General features: G+C 33.6%; 1 protein-coding gene across 5 annotated transcripts in view; it reads right to left on the bottom strand.

Moving 5' to 3' along the window:
• Window positions 1-21,536, bottom strand: part of ADGRL3 (adhesion G protein-coupled receptor L3) — a 501,774-nt gene that overhangs the window by 65,847 nt on the left and 414,391 nt on the right. For all 5 annotated transcript variants that reach the window (XM_087864114.1, XM_087864113.1, XM_045815875.2 and 2 more), the window contains 2 exons: window positions 9,163-9,229; window positions 7,334-7,425 (listed from right to left, as the gene is read on the bottom strand). In XM_087864114.1, coding sequence (XP_087720240.1) covers window positions 7,334-7,425; window positions 9,163-9,229 — 159 coding nt within the window. The remainder of the gene's footprint in view (window positions 1-7,333; window positions 7,426-9,162; window positions 9,230-21,536) is intronic.

Consider the following 21,536-nt stretch of genomic DNA (forward strand, 5'->3'; position numbering starts at 1 on the left):
TGCCTCCAAATTAAATCTCCAGCATTCATCGCTCTAACTGCCTACTCAACATCTACATTAAGATGTTTAGTAAGTCTCCCAAAGTTATGCTGTCGAAACAAAAAAAACCCCTCCTGACTGACCTCTAAGGTGTTTTTTCTAGTTTTCTACATTGTAGTAATAACAACTCACTCTTCCAGTACCCCAAGCCAAAAACTTTGAAATCACAATCCACTCCTTCTTATACTCTACATAAAATAAATTTGCAAATTCTATGTAAGTTCTATCTTCAAAATAAATCCAAAATTTTAGTACTTCTCATTTATTAAATAAATTAATGAATAATAAAAGAATAAAACTCAAATCAAAGTTCATATATTAAAAATTACATAAAATATGTGAATGATATGGAATACAAATATTACTTATAATTATTCTGATTTCTACCACTCTTATGATAATTTGCACTTCAGTATTTTTAGGGAAAAATGAGTCTAATGACTTCAGAAATGTTGGTTTCATTAAAAAAAATTCTATTTACCAAACTTTCCCAAAGTCTGACTGCACATTTCACATTGGATACAAAGGAAATCTGAGTCCAAGTCATATATAAAAAACAAAGGAGCTGCTAATTTTTATGTTTTTATTATAAAGAAGAATTATTTTTCCCTTAGGTAGTGTTTCAGGCTTTCTCATCCTTAGACTGCACTGCGACTGACTTTCCTAAATTTGATATAAAACTAATTATTTTGGCAGAAAGTGAAACTATTATTTAATCTCAAGGTATAATGCAGAACAGTTCCAGTGTGCCTATGACAGTCATGCTTCAAAATGTTTTTCTCAAATACCAGCTCCTAGTGTATAAAGTATGCCGAATACAGTGATGCATAAAACACCTGGCTCCTGGAAAGATCACAGGGGGATTTAAATGCATTTTAATGAAAAACCTTTAAAAAAAGGAGCCAACATTTTACATTTCAGAAAACTTAAAGACTATAACCTAAAATGCGTGATACAATGAGGTTGGCAACAACATTTGCAGAAGGCACATCGTTGTGAATCTGTGGCTGAAATTCATTTTCCAAATAAGTAATTGTTAATTGCTTTTACTGCTGAAATTAAGTTAATGAGTAAGGGACTACCTACTGCCTACTTCCTTAACTTGTCTGAAGCAAATCTAGTGATGTTATAATGATACACAGAACTCCAAACAGTGCTGTTTAGTCTTCAAATACACCTGGATCATTTATGATAATGTTATTGTACATTTCCAGTGATCTTTAACCACAGACCAAGGAAATGGAGGAAGACTGGGAAAAATGAAATAACAGACAGATGATATTCCTTTCAAATTTTTCTTGCACATTATTTTATTTTATTACAATGAATAAACAAATCAATTACTAGTTTTACTCTTTCTAGAGCTAGAGTGCTTATGGTATGTGTGGGCATTAGGAAGTTTACCTGATAAAGAAAGATTTGGTAAAACACACCTTTAGTATAATATGTTGACCCAGTAATCTTTTTACAAGAGAGGTGACAGTTTTTAAACACAACATCACTAAATATTTAATATAATTAGAAACTGGTAAAATTTAAATTCGAATTTAGTAGTTTTGGTGGTCAAAGGTAAACTATAAATGAAAGCAATTGTTTGGAGATATAAGCTATTCTTTTTTAAGTCTGCATGGACTATTGGACTATACTGAACTTCCTTTTAAAACTTAAATCGATATTTCAAAAATTTATATCACTAGCTAAGATTTTGAGAAAAATGAGAAAGTACTAAAAATATTTTCCTAAAAACTCATCCAGAAACTCTGAAGTGTATCAATATTTATACTAAGTACAACTCAGAACTAGATTTACTATTCTCATAAAGGTTCGAACTCTTTTTAGGATACTGCTCTAACTACAGTATGAAGATGATACCATTTGAAAAGGAGGTTCTCGCCTTTTCTGCACATGCCCTCTCCCTCTAGCTACATATACATATATATCCATCTTAATATATTAATGTAAAGAAGAAAGATTAAAGCGTTAAAATATTCTTGTGATATTATTGCATTTTTCAAGATTATATCAATTTGCTCTGCTGCCTTCAATCTTTAGAACCCTACCACCCATAAATAATGTAATACTACTAATAATGTAATAAGGTGACGTCAAACTGAATGTAATTCTGACTTAACTGTTTCTACCAATATCTAGAAACATAGAAACTAGAAACATAGTCCTCAAAGGAAAAGTTACCATCAAGAACAGAATAAGTTATTGTGGATGCTGGTAAGGTACGACATTTTTCTATTCGTCCCTGAGCCCTCTTAGACTTCTTTATGTATGGCAGGTGTCCAAACTCACTAAGCATACTTCCTTTTCTTTTCTTCAGAGCTAACTACAGAATTTGTTACGTATTAACTAAATAAGCATTTCCCTCCTACAGCCAATTATTTCATAATAGAATAAGTTCGGCTTAAAAATACATATTTATATATTTTACATATATAACTTATGTAATTACACACATTCTTAATGACATCCCATGGTAAACAAAGCCAGTCAAATTCTAATGGGATTTTGATATGAGATTGAGCATATTTCATCATGAAAAGCACAAAGAACTAAAGGCAGCAGTATATTTTCACATAGTAGTTCAAGATAATAAAATTATCTTGTATGGGCACAAATTATGTGATGTATGCATTACACATATATTTAATTATCTCAAAACTCTACAAAGTAGATACAATTATCCCTAATTCCAAGGAGATACTGAGACTGAGAGCCATGATGAAACTCTCAAGATAATATAACAATTATTAGATGAAATAGAAATTCAAACCCGAGTGTCTGACGCTGAAATCATTATTCCCCTCTACTACTATGTCTTCCTTTAGCAATTAGAGCACTGGGAAGAAGCAAGCAAAGTGAAACTATTTCTTTAAACGACCTGACAATATGTTTGCCATCCCATCACTCATGCCAAACTTAAGAGGGGAGACCAGAAATCAGAAAACATGTCTAAGCCAAAATCAGAAATCCAGATGCAGAATTCTGTACATGGGAAAGGAGCTAAGGGACAGACACAGGGAAGGGAAGCCTAAGTAGACTCATCCCTCCATACAGGCACCAATTTTCTTTCTTCGCCCTAAAAGCCTCTATCATTACTTTTAACTCTTTAAAGTACCTGTGATGTATTAAACCAATAATAGAAGAAATAGTTGATAACTATACAAGCACTACATTTCTATGGTGAAGGTAAAAGTCAAGAGTGCTCTAAATGCTCCTCAAGAATTAAAGTTTTACATGGCCTAATACTTCAGCAATAATATACGTTGATTCAATAACTGCTTTATTCCTATTTACACATATATGTACATATTTAAAATTAGTTTAGATTTTTGCTATGATTACTGTAGGCTCTAATTTCAATTTGTCAGAAGCTCAACCAGAAAATTCAAATGAGTGGAATTACTTTGTTTTCCAAATATAATTACTTATTTTGATGAAAAAGAGACAAAGAAAAGTAAGCAAAAAGCAAATAGAAGTGTATTTTTAAATTTTAATTACATTTTTGGGAATCTGAGAATTGGCATACCTCATCTCCTTGGTAATCATGTTACCTAAACTAATTCACTCTACTATTATTTGTTCTGGAGGATATCATTAAAATAGTAATGAGCCAGCAAAATGAAAGCTCTAAACTAACACACACACACACACACACACACACACACACACACACACACACAAAATGTGTTTATTTTAATGGCCGTGAAGTAAATTTTGAATTAAAACATAATTAAGTTTTTAAAAATAATAATTAAATTAAGTAGAGTAAATTGGAAGTCAGTCAGGCATAGTGTTAGGGAAAAGAAAGTCAGTAGAGAAATAGGAAAGATAATACCTGAAGCAAAAGGAAGCCCATCTAGAATGGCCAGAGGGGCAAATGGCTTAACACGAGGCTAAGGAAAAAAAGGAGCAACTAGTCCTGGAAGGCTTAGTGGGGCGGGATAGGGAGTCTAGACTTCCGTGTGAGAGTAACAGGAAGCCACTGAAGAGTTTTACCCACGGGAGTTGCATGATGGGATTTATGCTTTTCAAGAGATCACTCTAGCTGTTGAAGGTAGGGGCAAGAATCAATATGGGAAAGAAGTTACAAGAACACTACAGTGTTTCTGCATAAGTTGATGTTGGCTTAAAGAAACGGTGGCAGTGAATATGGGGAGAAGAAAACACATTTTAGATAGAGGAGAGATCTATGTGTGAAAGAACATGTATAATAAAGGCAGTAAATATTTGATAAATGAATGAATGGTTTTAAAAAGAAAATGACTTCCAGAAGTCCTTATATGGTGGGTTTTTTCTCTATAAACTGAGCAAGGTGGCCCACCTTATTCAGAGCATTCTACAAAAATACAAAAACAAAAACAAGAAAACATTAACTTTTATGCCCTTTCCCAAATACTGAGAAAAGACTTTCCAGATAAATGATGCTTATGTCTTAAAAATAAATAGTCTCACACCACCCGTAACATTTAAAAATACATATTACAAAGATCCTTATTTTTTTAAATAAAAAGGATGCCAGATTTTGTGTGTTTCTCCTAATGTTCAAAATCATTATTACCGTTTTTAAATTCTTCTTTCCTTACAAAATTATGCCCTGCTGATTTCTTTACAAGTACTTCTTAAATAGTTAATATATTTTCAATAAAATGAAATGTCCTTCAGATTCTGGGAAGTTTTAAGGAATATTTTCTTGAGATTTCTTTCTTATTTTCTCTCTTCAACATGCCCCTATATCCTGCAGATGGCCACCTTTTCTATTTCATAGCGGAGAGCAGGCAAAAATTCCTCAATTTACTGCCCTGCCCTGATTCCTCCAACATAATCTACATCACACCTATTATTATTTCATCCAGCCTCAGTAGAAAAGAGTCCTCCTTTTCAGCTTCTCTTACCTTGGTAGAAAAACGTCCTTCATGTAATCTAATAGAGTGGAATGGTTGACCCCTGTTCTGGATCTCTACAATCTCTACCCTACAATTCCTCAGGTCACAGCTATAACAGTCATTCCCTTTCCTATGCTTCTAACCACTCTATTACTCGTTCTTCCTCATCGGCATGTCCATATTCATGTTTCTTCCATTTCAAAACCACCCTTTCTGACAACTACTTAATTTCTCTCCTTGCTTTATTGACTCTCTAAAAAAAAAAAAATCATCAAAGGCCATATATATTCTTCTGCTCATTTCATGGTTGGGTATTTCATTATTATACCCGGTTTATTTCATTTTTAGTTTTTAAAAATAGTTAATACCTTTATTTTTAAGTAAGCTCTGAGCCCAGTGTGGGGCTTGAACTCACAACCTTGAGATCAAGAGTCACATGTTCTACTAAGTCAGCCTGGTGCCCCACTACCATACCCATTTTAAAGAAGTCAGAAAGGCACAGCAAGTTTAAATAAACGTCCCAAAGGCTATCTAAACTATAAATCAGTTTGGACACAATTTAAATCAAGATTTTTCTCAAAGGCTTTCCTTTACTTTGTAATGTAAAGCTTAATGCCATCAATGTCATTACATGAATTATTGCCTTTTATGTGTTTGCTTTTTTAAACAACATCATAAAGATTCGACCCATATCACTTAAAGAAATATATATGAATAAATACGAATTGATCTTTTAAAATATGTGACTGTACTAAGTACACGACCTTTTTTTCCTGATTTTTAACATTATAAAAGCTGTTATTAAATATCAAAGTGTTTACTGCTGACAGTACTTTAAAAACATAATATAAAGGGTAATAAAGTATTACTTGCATTTTGCTTTAGACTATAAAATAATAGATACAAAGATGTTGTAATTTACACTAAAGGGAGTAAAAGTATGATATGACAGAGAAAATGTATTTTATATGCCTATTTATTTATTTATTTATCCAAATTCAATTTCATTAGGAAAAGATAGTCCAAGGAACTAATACTACGTGTAGAAGGGCAGTCTAATTGTACATAATTCAACAAAGCAATGACTATTATCTCAACTAAGTAACATTAAGAATTACAAAAGTCGACTACTTATTGTAGATAATTCCTAGTTTGCTCCATTACATTATTTTTTCTAATTTCTTACTTATCCTTTTCAATTAAGTTAGACAGATGATTGCTTCAAGAAAATTAACCGCTTCATGTCGATACACTTTTGTCACTGGAGTCTTTAATGTATTGCTTTATCCTATAAACATTCATTAAGGGCCTACTATGGGCAAGGAACTATGTCAGGAGCTAAATGTAAAGATGGAAAATGGGTGACATAGCTGCTATCTGAGGTAGTTCAAGAAGAATGTTCCAAAGTTACAGGTGACCTCATGAAACTTCTGAAAGTACATTTAGATAACATTTAGCCAAGTTAATACATAGCATAGGCAAATGACATACAAATTGCAATGTAATATATAATATATAAATGATTAACGTACATCTCCACATTACTATCTTTCTCAAATATCACAGACTCTGAAGGAACAAGATAAAATTTTTGGTTATACGGAGAAGCTATTTTTCTTTTCAGAAACTGTAAATAGCTTCTTTGTGTGTATACAAAAGTGCTACTAGTGTGAAAAGGAATGTGAGTATTTTCATATCTCTGCATGGCAAGGGGTTTCTGAGCATAGAAAAACAGAATTTGGGTTAAAGGACAAACCTTGGAAGTTGAAAGATGGCTGAATAGATAGGGAGAGACTTTTGGAGTGACTGACCTCCCAGGAGGGAAACGTTAACATTTCAAAGGGGGCAAAAGCCTAGAGCCATATATTTATATACCACAGCATTTTACATCGGGGACCTGTGTTTTCTCTTCCTCTCTCAGAAGGAGAGGAGGGCAGCTGTATAAGAGCTCCTCTACAAATGCCCAGATTAATAATCTTGGGACTCCTCTGCTACGGTGGAAAATCTCCCTTTTAGTACTTGAAGGTGCCACCATCTGACTCTCTTCACAGTGCTCCTGAGGGGGAAATGGAGTGTCGGGGACACATATGGTTATTGCTCCAAGAAACAAGTCTGCAGAAACTTTGTATTTGCTTTCAGGACAAAATACATAAATGTACATATTAAAAACTTATCATGTTTCAGATCAGAGTTTACGGGGAAAAGTTTTTTTGAAGACACAACTTCATTATACTGATTTTCAGGCAGATCAAGTCATTCAACAGTCAATAAACGATCTTATTCAGCAAAGACAACATATTGATCCCCTTCATTTTGTCACAAGATTTCGGTAGAATTAAAAGGATAATTTAGAGTACCAAAGTTAGGTTGGCTAAAGAAAACAAAAAGAAGTCACTTACTTGATATTATCAAGGCAGCCCGATTCAGGTTTCAGAATGGCAGTATGATGAAACATTTTATATAGAGCAATCCCAAGGAAGATTACATTAAGCTGGAATGTAAAAAGTACTGTTATGTAGCATAACTGGAATATAAGAAAAAAAGGAAGTCTGTTCTCCATAACAGAGGAGTTGTTCTGGGAAATTAGCTCTCACTATACTTATAAAGGAACTTGATCATAGATGATTGCCTAGTGTTTCAGTAAAGGCAAGAAGCTACTTCAGGGAATTGGGATACCAATGAGCTACAAAGCACTATTCTGCCAAAATATACACAAATACAAAATCAGCAGGAGTTGGAATCATGCTGTGGAAATTGTAAAGCAACTCAAAGCCAAGTATATGTTTAAAAAATATATGTACAGGTGTGTTCCTGTTTCTACCGTCTGAACATGGCCCTGCATTTGTTGTTAGGGATATGTTTTGAAATGCTATGTTACAAAATCATAAATACTAAAATCAGTGCATTCTTGAATAGCTAGATCGAAAGGATTATAAAATGATGGTTAATTTCAATGCTACAACAAACTAGGATTGAAGTCCAGGAAACCCTCAGTGACACTGTCTTGTCACTGGAAGCAGAGAGGGCACAGGACTTAAAACAAAAAGTTCCAGTGTGAATTCCACATATCACATATATGTAAACTGTATAGAAAACCACCTACTGAAGTGCCCTTTGTGACCTGGTTGGTTTATATGTTCCAAAATTTAGGATTGGTGGGGACTAGAAAAATCCAATTATAAGCCCTACTGAAGTTCTCTCAATAATACGTTTCTATAATCCTTTATCAAATCCAAAAAGTTTGAAAAGTGAAAGTTTTAAAAAATTCATTGAGTGGACAAAAAGCCTAACCTTAACTAAACCCATTTGGTGGGAAAACCTGATTTGTACTGACATAAGGCTCTTCTGTCTTTATTCCACTTGCTCCTGCTTTTCCAATTTGTTTTTCTGTTGAATTATTACCGTGTTCGGTTTCAGAGTCCTACCTACTCCCTACTGTGAGTATTGGCTGATGTGTTTGATTTTGGGCAACTGCTTATTTTCTACAAGGAATATTATATAACAGGCAATACACGTATCATATTACCTTTGTAAAGTCTGAAAACTTCCTGAATTCTAAAATATATCTGCTTCAAGGGATTTCAGACAGTGAATTGTAGCTTTATATCTTATACAAAATCAAGAAGCCATTTTAGTTAAAAAAATGGAGAACAATTTTATATTATAAAATGATGAGTACATAAATAATAATACCAAAAATAGAATCTAAATTAGGATAAGTAATTCATATAGTGAAATCAAGACATTATGCATCTAAAAATACAAAAGGAAGTATGATTCCAGAATGCTTGTTAAACTTATTTATGCCATTCTCAAGTGAAACATTTTTGGATTTTAAAGTTTTTGAGGTCTTTATAAAAAACAAAACTGGAAGGAATAGGAAGGTATAGTGCCGTATTTCCAATTTCCGATTCCATTCATAATTCAAATTATCCAAATGAAAAAGAAAGGAAATATACTGCTATGAAACTTGAAGTCATCGTTGTTCAAAAACCTACAAAACCAAATGGCTTATGGGAGATCAGACTGTTTTCTTCTCCGACATTTTTGATTAAGTATTTTACAATAGAAAAGTAGACTATAATGAGTGTCTAATTGCTTGAGTTTTATAGGGTCAGATAAGTAGATGCTTTCCCTAAAATAATCTATGTCAATCAAAGATAGTGCAGGGATCATGGGAGTTTTAGCTCTTGACCTGGGAAACACATAGTTAATGAGGAGTTCTTACCATAATTATCAAGGTCGCTGGTCCTATAAAGCTCCAGATGAAGTAGGTGTCAAGTCGGAGCCAACATCTGCAATGAAACACAAGGGAGAGAAGGCATTCAAGGACTGGGCAAGGGACATACATCAAGAGTGAGCGAGTGACAGAGAAGAATGTGAACTGCAAAGCATTCCACTGGGAGACAGGAAATATTACATTGCTTGTTCATTTAAATGCTGAATTATGTGCCCAATTTCTGACAGCACTATTGATGGAGTAAGATAATTACCCCTGGAGGAAGCAGGGAAAAATGGCACTAGGCCTATTTGCTAAGGCCTTTTGTGTCTGTCATAGAAACCTGAGGGGAAAAAAAGGAAAAGAAAGAGAGAAAAAGCCATACACATAGCCATTAAATCGAGTCGCTTTAAGCTATCCTTTTCTCTCCAATTATGGTGCTACATAACCTGTCTATCAGCTGTCAGGGAAAGTGACATTTTCCTGTCAAGAAGATCTGAGGAAATTCAGTACAAAGAAGAAATAAATTTGGTATCAGAAGATTGAAGTTTAATTAGGTTGGGCAGCCAACCTTCGAGAGTTCTTGAGTCTTAAAAAGTGCATTGTTACTGCCAGTGCTTCCGGGGCTACAAATGATCCTCAGCATCCCGTGAAGTTGATTCACGACCCAAAAGTAAATTATTAATCACTTAATTTCTGTTACATTTAATACTCCCCCACTTCTTAAAGCCTCTGGGAAATTACATTTTCATGCTTCAGGATGACAGGAAGACAAAATGGAAGTCACTGGTTACGAGAAAGATGAATGTAAATTTCGAACAAATGACATTTGATGTTAAAAACCATATCTTGAATTATTTGCCATTTTGCTCTATTTGAGGCATAATTAAAAAAGAAAACATCTCCAGTGGAAGATATTCAAGAGTGGTTTGCTAAGTGGTCTAAAACTGCAAATCCAAAGTACGTAAATACCTCTTGATTGTTGTGAAAATGTTACTTAAACCTCGGGATTAACGGAATACCAGAGGTGCTATGAAGAAAGGAACTTATCAATATCCAACAGTAGAGGTATGGGTCAATAAAATGTTTTCTCTTCATACGATGAAATGTTGTAAAACAGTTAAAAGGGAGGAGGTGGATCTTTATATGTCAATAAAATAGATCACGGTAACTAAGTTTAGTGAAAAAGTAACATGAAAAATCTATGCCATGTACCTTTGAACACACAGTTGACCCTTGGACCACACGGGTTTGAACGGTATGGGTCCACTTATATATGGATTTTTTCCCAACAAATACAGTACAGTACTGTAAGCGTATTTTCTCTTCCTTAGGATTTTCTTTTTCTTTCTTTCTTTCTTTCTTTCTTTCTTTCTTTCTTTCTTTCTTTCTTTCTTCCTTTCTTTTTAAGATTTGATTTACTTATTTGAGAGAGAGAGAGTGGGGTGAGAGAAAGAGAGAGCACGAGGTGGCAGGGCAGAGGGAGAGGAAGAAGCAGACTCCCTGCTGAGCAGGGAGTCCTACTATTCAGGGCTCGATCCTAGGACCCTAGGACCATGACCTGAGCCAAAGGCAGATGCTTAACTGACTGAGCCACTCAGGCGCCCCGGATTTTCTAATAATATTTTGTTTTCTCTAGCTTACTTTATTGTAAGAATATAGCGCATAATACATATAACATACAAAATATATGCTAATCGACCGTTGATATTATTGGTAAGGCTTTTGTCTGATCAATTGTGAGCTATTAGTAGTTAAGTTTTGGGTGGGGATCAAAAGTTAAATGCAGATTTTGGATGGCACGGGGGTCAGGAATCATTCATAGCTGTTCAAGCTGTATATTTAAAATAATACTCCTATTTTTGACAGATACACATTAATTGTTTTTAATTGAAAGGGGGAAAAAATCAAACTCATGTTAGTGGTTGCCTCTCACATGAGAGTGGAAGGACTAAAAGTGGACCAAAAGGGTTTAAACATATGTTTTATTTTAATAATTACTGGAAGCCACATGACAAAATGCAGTAGCTTAACATCTGAGTGATAGAGGCAGTGATGTTTATTATGTTTTTCTTTATACTTTTCTGTAACTTAATTTTTTTAAAAAAAGGTTAAAACCTAGGGGCACCTGGGTGGCTTGGTCGTTAAGCGTCTGCCTTTGGCTCAGGGCGTGATCCCAGGGTCCTGGGATCGAGCCCTGCATTGAGCTCCCTGCTCTGCTGGGAGCCTGCTTCTTCATCTCCCTCTCCCCGCTGTGTTCCCTCTCTCTCTGGCTGTCTCTCTCTCTGTCAAATAAATAAGTAAAATCTTTAAAGAAAAGAAAAAGGTTAAAACGTAGAATCTTAGGCAAAACAAAAATAACCATATACCCCGAAAAAAACAATTTTAAAACAAAATCTGACTTTCTTCTACTACGTATATGTAAACGAATTTCAATAGAAATATAATATTTGTACTCCAAAAAGAAACTGATTGTAAGTTTACATTTTTTATGTAGATGATTTCTCTTTATTCAAGATGTACATAATAATCCTATCTGAAAAAAATGCTATTAGGGAAGAAATCCATACTTAAACTATTAGCTATTACTTTGAGTAGTTATCTTCTTATTGGTCTGCTGTTCCAAAACGTGGTCATGGAAAGTAAAAGTGTGCTGTTCCCAATAAGCAGAAACGAATTAGAAAATTCAAGTTTGAAATATGAACATTATCTCCATGCTGACCATAGGCCAGTTTGTTATCATCCTAATCAAGGTGTGTGTATGTGTGGAGGGGAAGACCAGAGCAGGGGAAATGTTCACGCATCTCTCTTGGTTCTTAACAAAGTCAATATTTGCCCTCAGGATAAGAACAATAAAAGACAAAGCATGGACATTTTACCAGATTAAACACACACACACACACTCCAAGAATGCTGCTGAAATTATAACATGATACAATACTAATAATAAATTTTAAAATGACCGTTACTAGTATAGCCCCTGTTCCTTTGTAGGTCAAACAGAGAGCTCATCTGAGAAGTAAAACACATTTTCAGCAAATTCTTTTTTAAAGGAAAATGTGCTTCAAGAACTTCTGAAAAATGTTATTCTACAGGTTAAGGGCTTCTCACACAAATAATTTAAATTTTATTATTACAGTGTGCCTTAGACTAGGTAGGGGATTTTAAAATGTTACATAATTTCACCAAATGTGTTGTTAAAATAAAATAATGTCATTAAATTTTAGCCTTACGAAGCTTTATTTTTTTGAAAACAGTTTCAGCAAATGCTTAGTTGGAAATAAATGTGCTTTTGGCACAGTGATCTTTAAATGTGGAACTGAAATTACTTTAGAAGTTATTATTTTTTTTATTTTTTAAGAAAACGCTTAGATATCTATTTGGTATAATAGATTTAAGTTCCCTTTGGAGTTGAACAGTATAAGAGGCAATATGAAACACTTAAAATGTACTGAGTAAATCATCCCTTCACGAGAGCTGCTTGGGCTTGACTATCTTCTGGAAAGCAGTGTGGCAAAAATCCCTTTTCTAATTCGATTGCCATATGGCCATACCTGCTGTTGTTTTTGGCCACATGCTGGCTTTCTCAGAGCTTTCTATAGTTCCTCTCTTTCCCATTAACTACCTTAAAAGTTTGCATGATTCCTGCCCTGAGTTCCCTGTGCCAATGTTGAAATAATACACCCTGGCTTGAAGGTAAAGCAGAGTATATTATGTGGGGTGTTTATCACATGCGTGGACATATATATCCCACATCACGGTATTCTAGAAGTCTAGGCCATTCAATGTCACTTGGATATAGTGAAAATGCACTGCTTAAGAGGAGACAAATGCTAGAAGAACAACTTATTACACTAAGCCTAATAAAGTTCCAGCTTGCAAATGGCCAGAGAGACCTGCTATTGAAGAATATAATTTATCCGAAAATTGCCTTCATCCACTAAGCAACATTTAATTTGTGAAATCATTAATTTTAATAGACCATACTTGTTAATTTTTAAGATAAGTCAATTTCTTTTTTAAATGAAATTCAGTCACATGAATATAGTTTATAAAGTATGTTTATAGCAGCACTGTAACAAAAGAGATAACTTGCACTTGAAAAATAAGTACATTCTAACCTTACTACATGCTTATTTGAAGTAATACTGAAAAATCTTAAAAGAACAAATATATTTTGGAATCCAAAGGAGTACTTGTCATATATCATAAGCCTTGACTTTTTTTCTCATTTGCCTAAATATAAAGATGTCACAAAAATTCTCTTTCTGTAGCTTTTTTTTCAAATTGTAAAAGCAACATATATTGTTATATATTTGATGAAGTCTTACAACATTAATACAAGCTCACTGATTTAATATTCTAAGGAACTGGTGCTAATCCACAAGGACATATTATTCTCTTCCAGAATTATTGTCTTCCAAAATCTAAGAAACATTATTGCAAATTAAATAATAACGTGTTGATATCTGGATCTGTCTTCCTCAAAAATGTCAGTTACCAATCCAGAAAGTACCACTTTCATGTTTACTAAGAAAAGAGAAAAATAAAATAATGTAACAACTTAATTTCTCTAAATAGGACAACCGAAAACCATACTTCTAAAGCTTATTCTCCTCTACTCTTAAACTACTCAACACTTTATTTTCATCATTTTAAAAATGTATGATTCTGTATTTAGAAAAATGATAAAGTCAATTACCAAATATATATAAATGCCACCTAAAACCTATGTTTTTTTTTTTTAAAGTCCAGATTCTGCCCTTTTTTTTTTTTTAAGATTTTATTTATTCGACTGGATAGAGACAGCGAGAGAGGGAACACAAGCAGGGGGAGTGGGAGAGGAAGAAGCAGGCTCACAGCAGAGGAGCATGATGTGGGGCTCGATCCCATAACGCCGGGATCACGCCCTGAGCCGAAGGCAGATGCTTAACCGCTGTGCCACCCAGGCGCCCCTAAAACCTATGTTTTACAATGCTTTTAGATAACAGTAACATTACCAGAGTGGAGTTTCCTATTCCAATTAGCATGTTTAATACAGTGCCATTAAAATGCTTTGGGACATTGTATTTTTGTTGCCTGTTTAATTCACTCTTATCAAAGTAGATATCTGACTATTCACCAGTTTTCTGAAATAACTTAAGTTAACAACGGTGTTTGCTTCATTTTCTTTAGTATCCTAAGTCTCAGACTGAACCATCCTTGGTGAGTATTAAATGTAGCCAGTCAACAATCTTTGGCTACTACTCTGCCATAAATTATATTATATTAGGTTGTTTATGATAGTTTATATAATACATAATCTTTGTTTTCTCTGTAACATATGCAGATCTCTTTATATTTCTACTACATCTATCTGGCAAGATTGAGAGAGAAAAGAAGAAAGAGAATTGGGGCAAGAAAAAAGGAAGAGAAGAGGAAAAGGGACAAATATATACTTCAAACATAATAACTCTAGTTCTAAGCTTACTGTGTAATATGTCTGTTAGGTTCTTTTAGTGCCATTTTCATTACTGCACACTCATGCATCTAATCTTGAAATACTTTGCGAGCAAGTACATGAACTGGAAAAAGTATTGGCAGAGCGATGCAGGAGTGGAGTGTGACCAGTGGTAGTCAAGACTAGCATTTGTGGTTCAGCCATAGTTTTGGATCTTAGAATTCAAAACCAGATCTAATACATAAAATGCAGGTTATGTTGCCTTCATGTCCCCAATATGTTATTTTTTTAAAAAATAAGTTTTTCATTATTTCTTCAGCAAAATATATCCTACAATTTTATGGTGGACTACAAAGGTTAGAAAAGCACTGTCTGTTTTAATTTATTAATACTAAATGTTGGAATAATCCCCATAGACCCACGTTGCTTAAATTGATAGAGGCAGCAGCATAAGAATTGTAATCAGTACTCTATAAATGGATGCTTTTAATACAATTTATTTTACAATTAAAACAATGTTGTTAATCATAAAGTTTGTAGTCTTTCATTTGGATCAGCCAAATAAGAGTACCAGTAATAATAATAGTTCTAATTTAATAAATGCTTATATATGCCAGATACTTTACATGTATGCTTGTTTAGATATATATACATATATATGCACACACACATATACATATATATTTACTCATATATACAAAAACACATATTCTCAAACTTTATAATAGTTTTGCAAGGTGTTTACATAATAACTGCCACATTATAGGTTGGAAAATGAGACTCAGGAAACTAAGTGACTTGCCCATAGCCACATGACTAATAATTAGTTGAGCCAAATTTTATCTTAGATATGAGTTATAGAATAAGTAAAAGTTCTAGTTTTGTTGACATTTATAAATTCTCAGTGAGTAGATGAGAAATGTATATGCTTTACAGAAAGCATAGATTGTTGAAACATGTTGCATGTAAAAATACTTGATCTTTTAAAATATAAAGTCATCTCTTGATAAGTTAGTAAAAATTTTAGTATTTTTAAGCAGATTTATTGCAATATAATTTGTATATTATAAATCATCCATTGAAATATACAATTTGATGGGTTTTAGTCTATTTAAAAGTTGTAAAATTATCACTGTAATCTAATTTTAGAATACTTTCATGGCACCAAAACGAAACCTTGTATCCACCTAAAGTCACTCCTCACTGTCTCTACCAAATTCACTCCCAATGGCTTCCCTACCCTCTCCCCAGTCCTAGCAACCACTATACTTTTTCTCTCTAAAGGCTTATCTGTTCTGGATGTTTTATATAAATGGGATCATACGATGTACAGTCTTTTATGACTGGATTCTTCCATTTAACATGATGTTTTTATGGGCTGATCATCTTGTAGCACACATCAATACTTCATTCATTTTCATTTCCAAATAATATTCCATCAGAGATACATCACATTTTGTTTATCTTTTCATCAATTGTTAGAAAAAGTGTTTCCACTCTTTGGACAATATAAATAATTCTGCTCATATACAAGTTTTCGAATGAACCTAGGTTTTCATTTCTCTTGGGTAAATACCTAGAAGTGGAATTACTGGAATTAACCATAATAACTATGGTTAGCATTTTGAAGATCTGTCAAACTGTTTTCCAAAATATCTAGCTACACAATTTTACATGGCCACTAGCAATATGTGGGGATTCTAATTTGTCCACATCTTCATCAACATATGTTATTATCTGTCTTTTTTTATTGTAATCTTCTTGAGTTTGGAGTTATGATACAAAGGGATGTCTAGATGTGTAAGTTATCATACTTCTTTGGTTTCAGTATGAACCTAAGACCAACATCTGACTTCAGGGCCAACATTTAATCACATTTTGTAAATAACAGGACAGCAATCCAGATGTTCTCTTATATAGTTCTGGTATGGCCAACTCCTTAACAGAAAAGTTTATGCTCAACCCCCAATAATTTTATGCCTAATCATAGGGTTCCCAGGTGATGAAATGATGACATGACAAGCTGTCAATCTCTAATCCACATACACATAAATCATGCTCTTGGCCTTTAATAAAATAATATATAGACATAAATAGTATTCCCCACACACATAAGAATAATTATCTTGATGTATGTTAATGAAAAATACTTCTTTGTTATCTATCCTTTTTCCCACTGGCCAACCTAAAATCAAGGTAATAATATGTTCAGTAAGGTGGATGCTTCATGTCAATGAAATGTTACAAGTGGGAATATTTTACAACATATAATAATATGCTTGAGAGAACTACTCCAAATTAATATATAATTTCCTGTGAGTGGGTTGAAGTGCTTCAAAATTGTGAAACATATTAAACACGGTGTGCATATAACTTGCAAATACTACCAAGCTCAATGTGTTTGTTTCTTTAAGTAAACTCTACCCCCGATGTGGGGCTGGAACTCATGGCCCTAAGATCAAGAGTCTCAAGCTCTACTGACTGAACCAGGCAGGTGCCCCCATCAAATTCAATGTTCTTTGGCTAGGCTCCTTCTTGAATAATACTATAATCTGGTATTTTAAAAAATCAATAATCACTTTTCTACCCAATGATTATACTGGCTGAATAATGAAGTGAAAATAAGAAACCGGGGCAGGGGGGCTGGATTTTAACTAGCAGAGGAGACACTACTTCTTTTAGAGTTGTTCTTAAACTAGTGAGCTAGGGAGACAAATATAAGACTTAATAGATGATTTATAATAATTTTCAGATCATAAAATTTGATTTCAATTATTTTTAAGACCTCCGTTATGCTTCTAGTACTCAAGGATGTTCTGATTCATTATAAATGTTTATGACCTAATTGACATCTTTTGGAAACCCCTTACAAATTTTCAAGCCCATATTTTAAGTCTTGGGCTATTCCCTGGGCTTCACTCCTTTCCAGAGCCCTCCCTCCTCCTGGAACCTGCTCCTAATCCTTTGCAATCTACCCATCACATTAACCACTCCTTTTCCCATTGTATACTTGGATTGTGAGGAAAGTGGTATAAACTATAAATGTGATTTTCTTTTTAAAAAAAATTAACTATTAAAACAGTTTGCATTTTTTGGGTAATATTGAGGTAATTAAAGTTTACATGAACTAATTAGTTTCAGGTCATAAAATAAAAGTATCTAGCACAGAATTTCTAAATCAGCCATGTTTAAATTATTGTTGAGTCAATGCCAGCTTTTATCTTCTGACAGTATCATTTATTGGATGGCTTCACGGAGTGTGCATATGAGTAAGAGTTAAGAGAGACTAAGAGAAAGGTACAAAAACAGAGATAAAATTGAATAAATGCCCATTGTTAACAGTGCAATTTAGAACTGTGGTCCACTAGCTGAGTTTTTTTTTTTTTTTTAATGATTGTACTGGTCTTCTAATCTAATTTTTTAAATGTCCAGTTATTGTGACTAAATGTAATTCTAAATACATTCTCGAGATAATGTCAGCACAGATAAAAAGATTTGATTAAACAACGTCAGAAAATAATAAAATTCTCCTACAAGCACTGCAAATTGATGGCAAACTAAGCAACTTCTCAAAATCAGATTATGTGTGCTTTGTGTGTATGTGTTTTGTATGTAATAATCAGTTCAACAAACCTAAAATTTCAGAGAAAAACATCATAATCCATCAGCCAGATGGAATATGAGTTACCACTATCTGTATCAAAGTTAGTTTTGAACCTACAAAACTAATTTATTTCTAATTTTATCTCCTACCATTGATATGATTCTCTACTTTTTAGAATTGTAAGCTATTATTATTATTAAAGGTTTCAGCGATAAAACCTCATTGTCAGTATAATGAAATATAATTAAGTACATTAAGAGGGAAGAAAAGGGAAGAATGTTTATTATTACTTGGATTACTATAATATATATTCAATGGTTTTATTCTAGAGGTACTCTAAGTGATTGAAACTGAAGTAAAATTTTAATAAAAACAAGGTTCCAAAAATAAGTGAAATAGATTTCTAAGACATAAAAATTCATTGTATTGAGCTTAATAAGAATTTACAGAAAGGGCTGAAAATATGTGTCTGAATTCTGGCTAATTCCAGTTTATTTAAGACTGTGGACTTTATATATTTGTATTTAAAACAATCAATGTAGCATATAAGAAGGTAACAATGGCAAACAAACAAAAAACAACAGCACAATTTGAGATAGATTTACATGAGAAAAAGTCATGAGATGAACAGGGAGTCAGGAAGGCCATCCATCCGAAGTCAAACCAAACCCATCGACAATAGTAAGAGAAACTGTCACAACAAAGACAGATTGGATAACAAGGAACAAGATATAGATTTCTATATGCAGAAATCCGTCGAGTTGTGTAAAAATTCATTGTTTATATTTTTCTTTGAGAAGATATCTTGATTAAACTCCTGATGCAAAACATGATCTGTTCATTTCAGCTTCTCAAGTAAATGCCTGAATAATGTTTCTTTTTCCACACCTACTTCTTTAATGGGTAAAATAGACTCCAGATTGGATGCATTCCCAATTGGTAGAAGATAAACATTTTTTCCATGTATTCTGGAAGGTTTCTCTGTGGATGATTTATTTAAATTGTACAAATGAGACACTAAACACTCTGCGCCTGCCTGTGATAGAATTTTAAAGCAATTTTCCGTATTCTTTTCTCTCCCTCTTTCATCTATCCTCCCTTTTCTCTATATCAGCTTTGCTGCTCTTTGTGTTGGGAAAAATCATAATTGTGGAACCGAACTATTATGAAGGCTTATTTTAAATCAGTGCCTGGGAAGTAAATTAGCCTCTATTCCCACACAGTAATAATGTCAGTAAATGAGAGCTTCCAGTCATGGTGCAGGAAATTAAAGCAATGATGGCCAAAGCTTGAACAGTCACAAGAGACTTACATATTATTGATTCTAAGGAAAGATAGATTCCTACCATCCAGAAAATGACATCTGTCTCAAAGTAAATGATTAAAATGCAAAGCAAACGAGTTTGAGTCAGTTTAGTAACAGGGAAATTTGCAAATATCTAAAAAGAAAAAAACAACACATAAAATAAAAGCAAATCAGGTTGCAAGAGAGCAAAACAGAATTACAGAAGAACAATATTTGAATAGTACAAGGCCACAATAACTATATCACTCAATTTAATATCTTAGAGGGGATATGCATTAATTAAAATGTAAAATCCTATTACCTAAGGGGAATGAATGCTAGTGGGTTTCTTTTTAAGGTGATGAAAATGTTTTAAAATGAGACCGTGCTGATAGGTGCATAACACCGTGAATGTACTAAAAACTACTGAAGTGTACACTTTAAAAGAGTGAATTTTATGGTATGTGAATTATGTCAATAAAGGTGTTATTTAAACAAAAAAATCTGATCCACCTAATTTCCCCTCACCTAAGAGGTCTTCAGAGGCAACACTTCTAATGTTTGTATCTAATCCTAATTTGTTCCACAGTTGTCACTGGGACCCACAAAATGAACTCAGATTTGACCACAATTCATAAAGGTCGGATTAAAAAATAATTACTATTGTTAGTTTAGTCAAATGGCCTTTTATAGCTTTCCCGTTTTCAAGAAAGAAAAATTCAGCAGAAGTGAGATGGTCTTCTTTCAACCGTATTGTTGGTGCCTCTGAACCAACATATATTCCACTTTATGCCCCACTAATGCTTCTAATTGTCTTCCCTCCTTATGAATCCTCTCTTCTCGGAAGTGAGCTGCTTTATTGCCAGCATATTCAGGCTGCTGACTGCTCGTGGAAAGTCATGAAATTTGGTGTATTAACTTCTGTACAAATTGATGTTATCTAACCTCATCTGAGCCTTCACTACTCCTTGGAAATCTTTTTTATTAATGTCTAATTGGCTCCTTAACACATTTTCCATAGCGCTCTTTTCAAGACTTTTCAAATCTCCTGTCCTCTCAATGTGACCTCACCTATTCACTTAGCAAAAGTGAGCTCCTTCTACCTGATGGAAACGTTGTTCCACTTTGAAATTCATCTTATCTGTTCTTTCCTTCACACTCATCTCAGAAAAGAGGGGTCATTTTACTTTTACCAAAACATTCCTAGTTTAGTGGAAATAAGTGTGATCTATTTTATCACACATCTGCTACTATCTAGCTCTATAACCATGGGCAAGGCATTTAATTCACCTGGTCCTTGATTTCTTCATCTGTAAAATTAATGTCTTGGACTAGGTGAATTGCAAAGCCACTTCCTGTATTAAATCAAGGTTTTCTTAATTTTATGTATAATCTTAGGCCTTTCTATCCCTCTAAGATCTTTCCCTTTCATTCAGCTTCTCTATATATTAAATACAAATGAAGCATAAGATATTTTCCCTCTATTAATCTCCTCCTACCAAATTGATTCTTCCCACTCCTAGACATACCTCGGACTTCATTTTAAAAATTCTTCTTCATTACTGTAACCACAAGTTAATCTCTTCATTATTTCTCGAACTTTTTCAGGGTATAGGTATTACTTTAAAACTACTTTCTTGTTATTGCCTTCTCTCTCTGAACCTTCCAATTTGGCTTCTGCTTCCAGCACTGTCAAAATAATTGTTGCAAAGTACAAATAACTTTTCCTCGGTGCTTATCCTACTTGAATTATCTTTGATAGAGAACAAGACAGATGGTGTTCTGAAACACCATCTTAAAATGGCCTTCTCATTCTCTTTTAAGGCTCTGGTCAACTCTTGTCTTTCTCTACTTTTATTTTCCCACCTCAAACTATGTTCTCAACGTGGGTATTCATCAGAGCTCCATCTTGGTCTTCTTTCTAATCTTTTTCTATTGAAACTTTCATTCATTCTCAGGATGCCAACTGTTATATTGATGTGGATTACAAAAATATTTTTTACTGAATTCCTTCCCGGTATTCTGGACATCCCTACATGTATGTCTCACCAATC

This window comes from Ursus americanus, chromosome 8, assembly GCF_024610735.1.
Source record: "Ursus americanus isolate L20-20 chromosome 8, mUrsAme1.1.p, whole genome shotgun sequence".
Lineage (NCBI taxonomy): Eukaryota > Metazoa > Chordata > Mammalia > Carnivora > Ursidae > Ursus > Ursus americanus.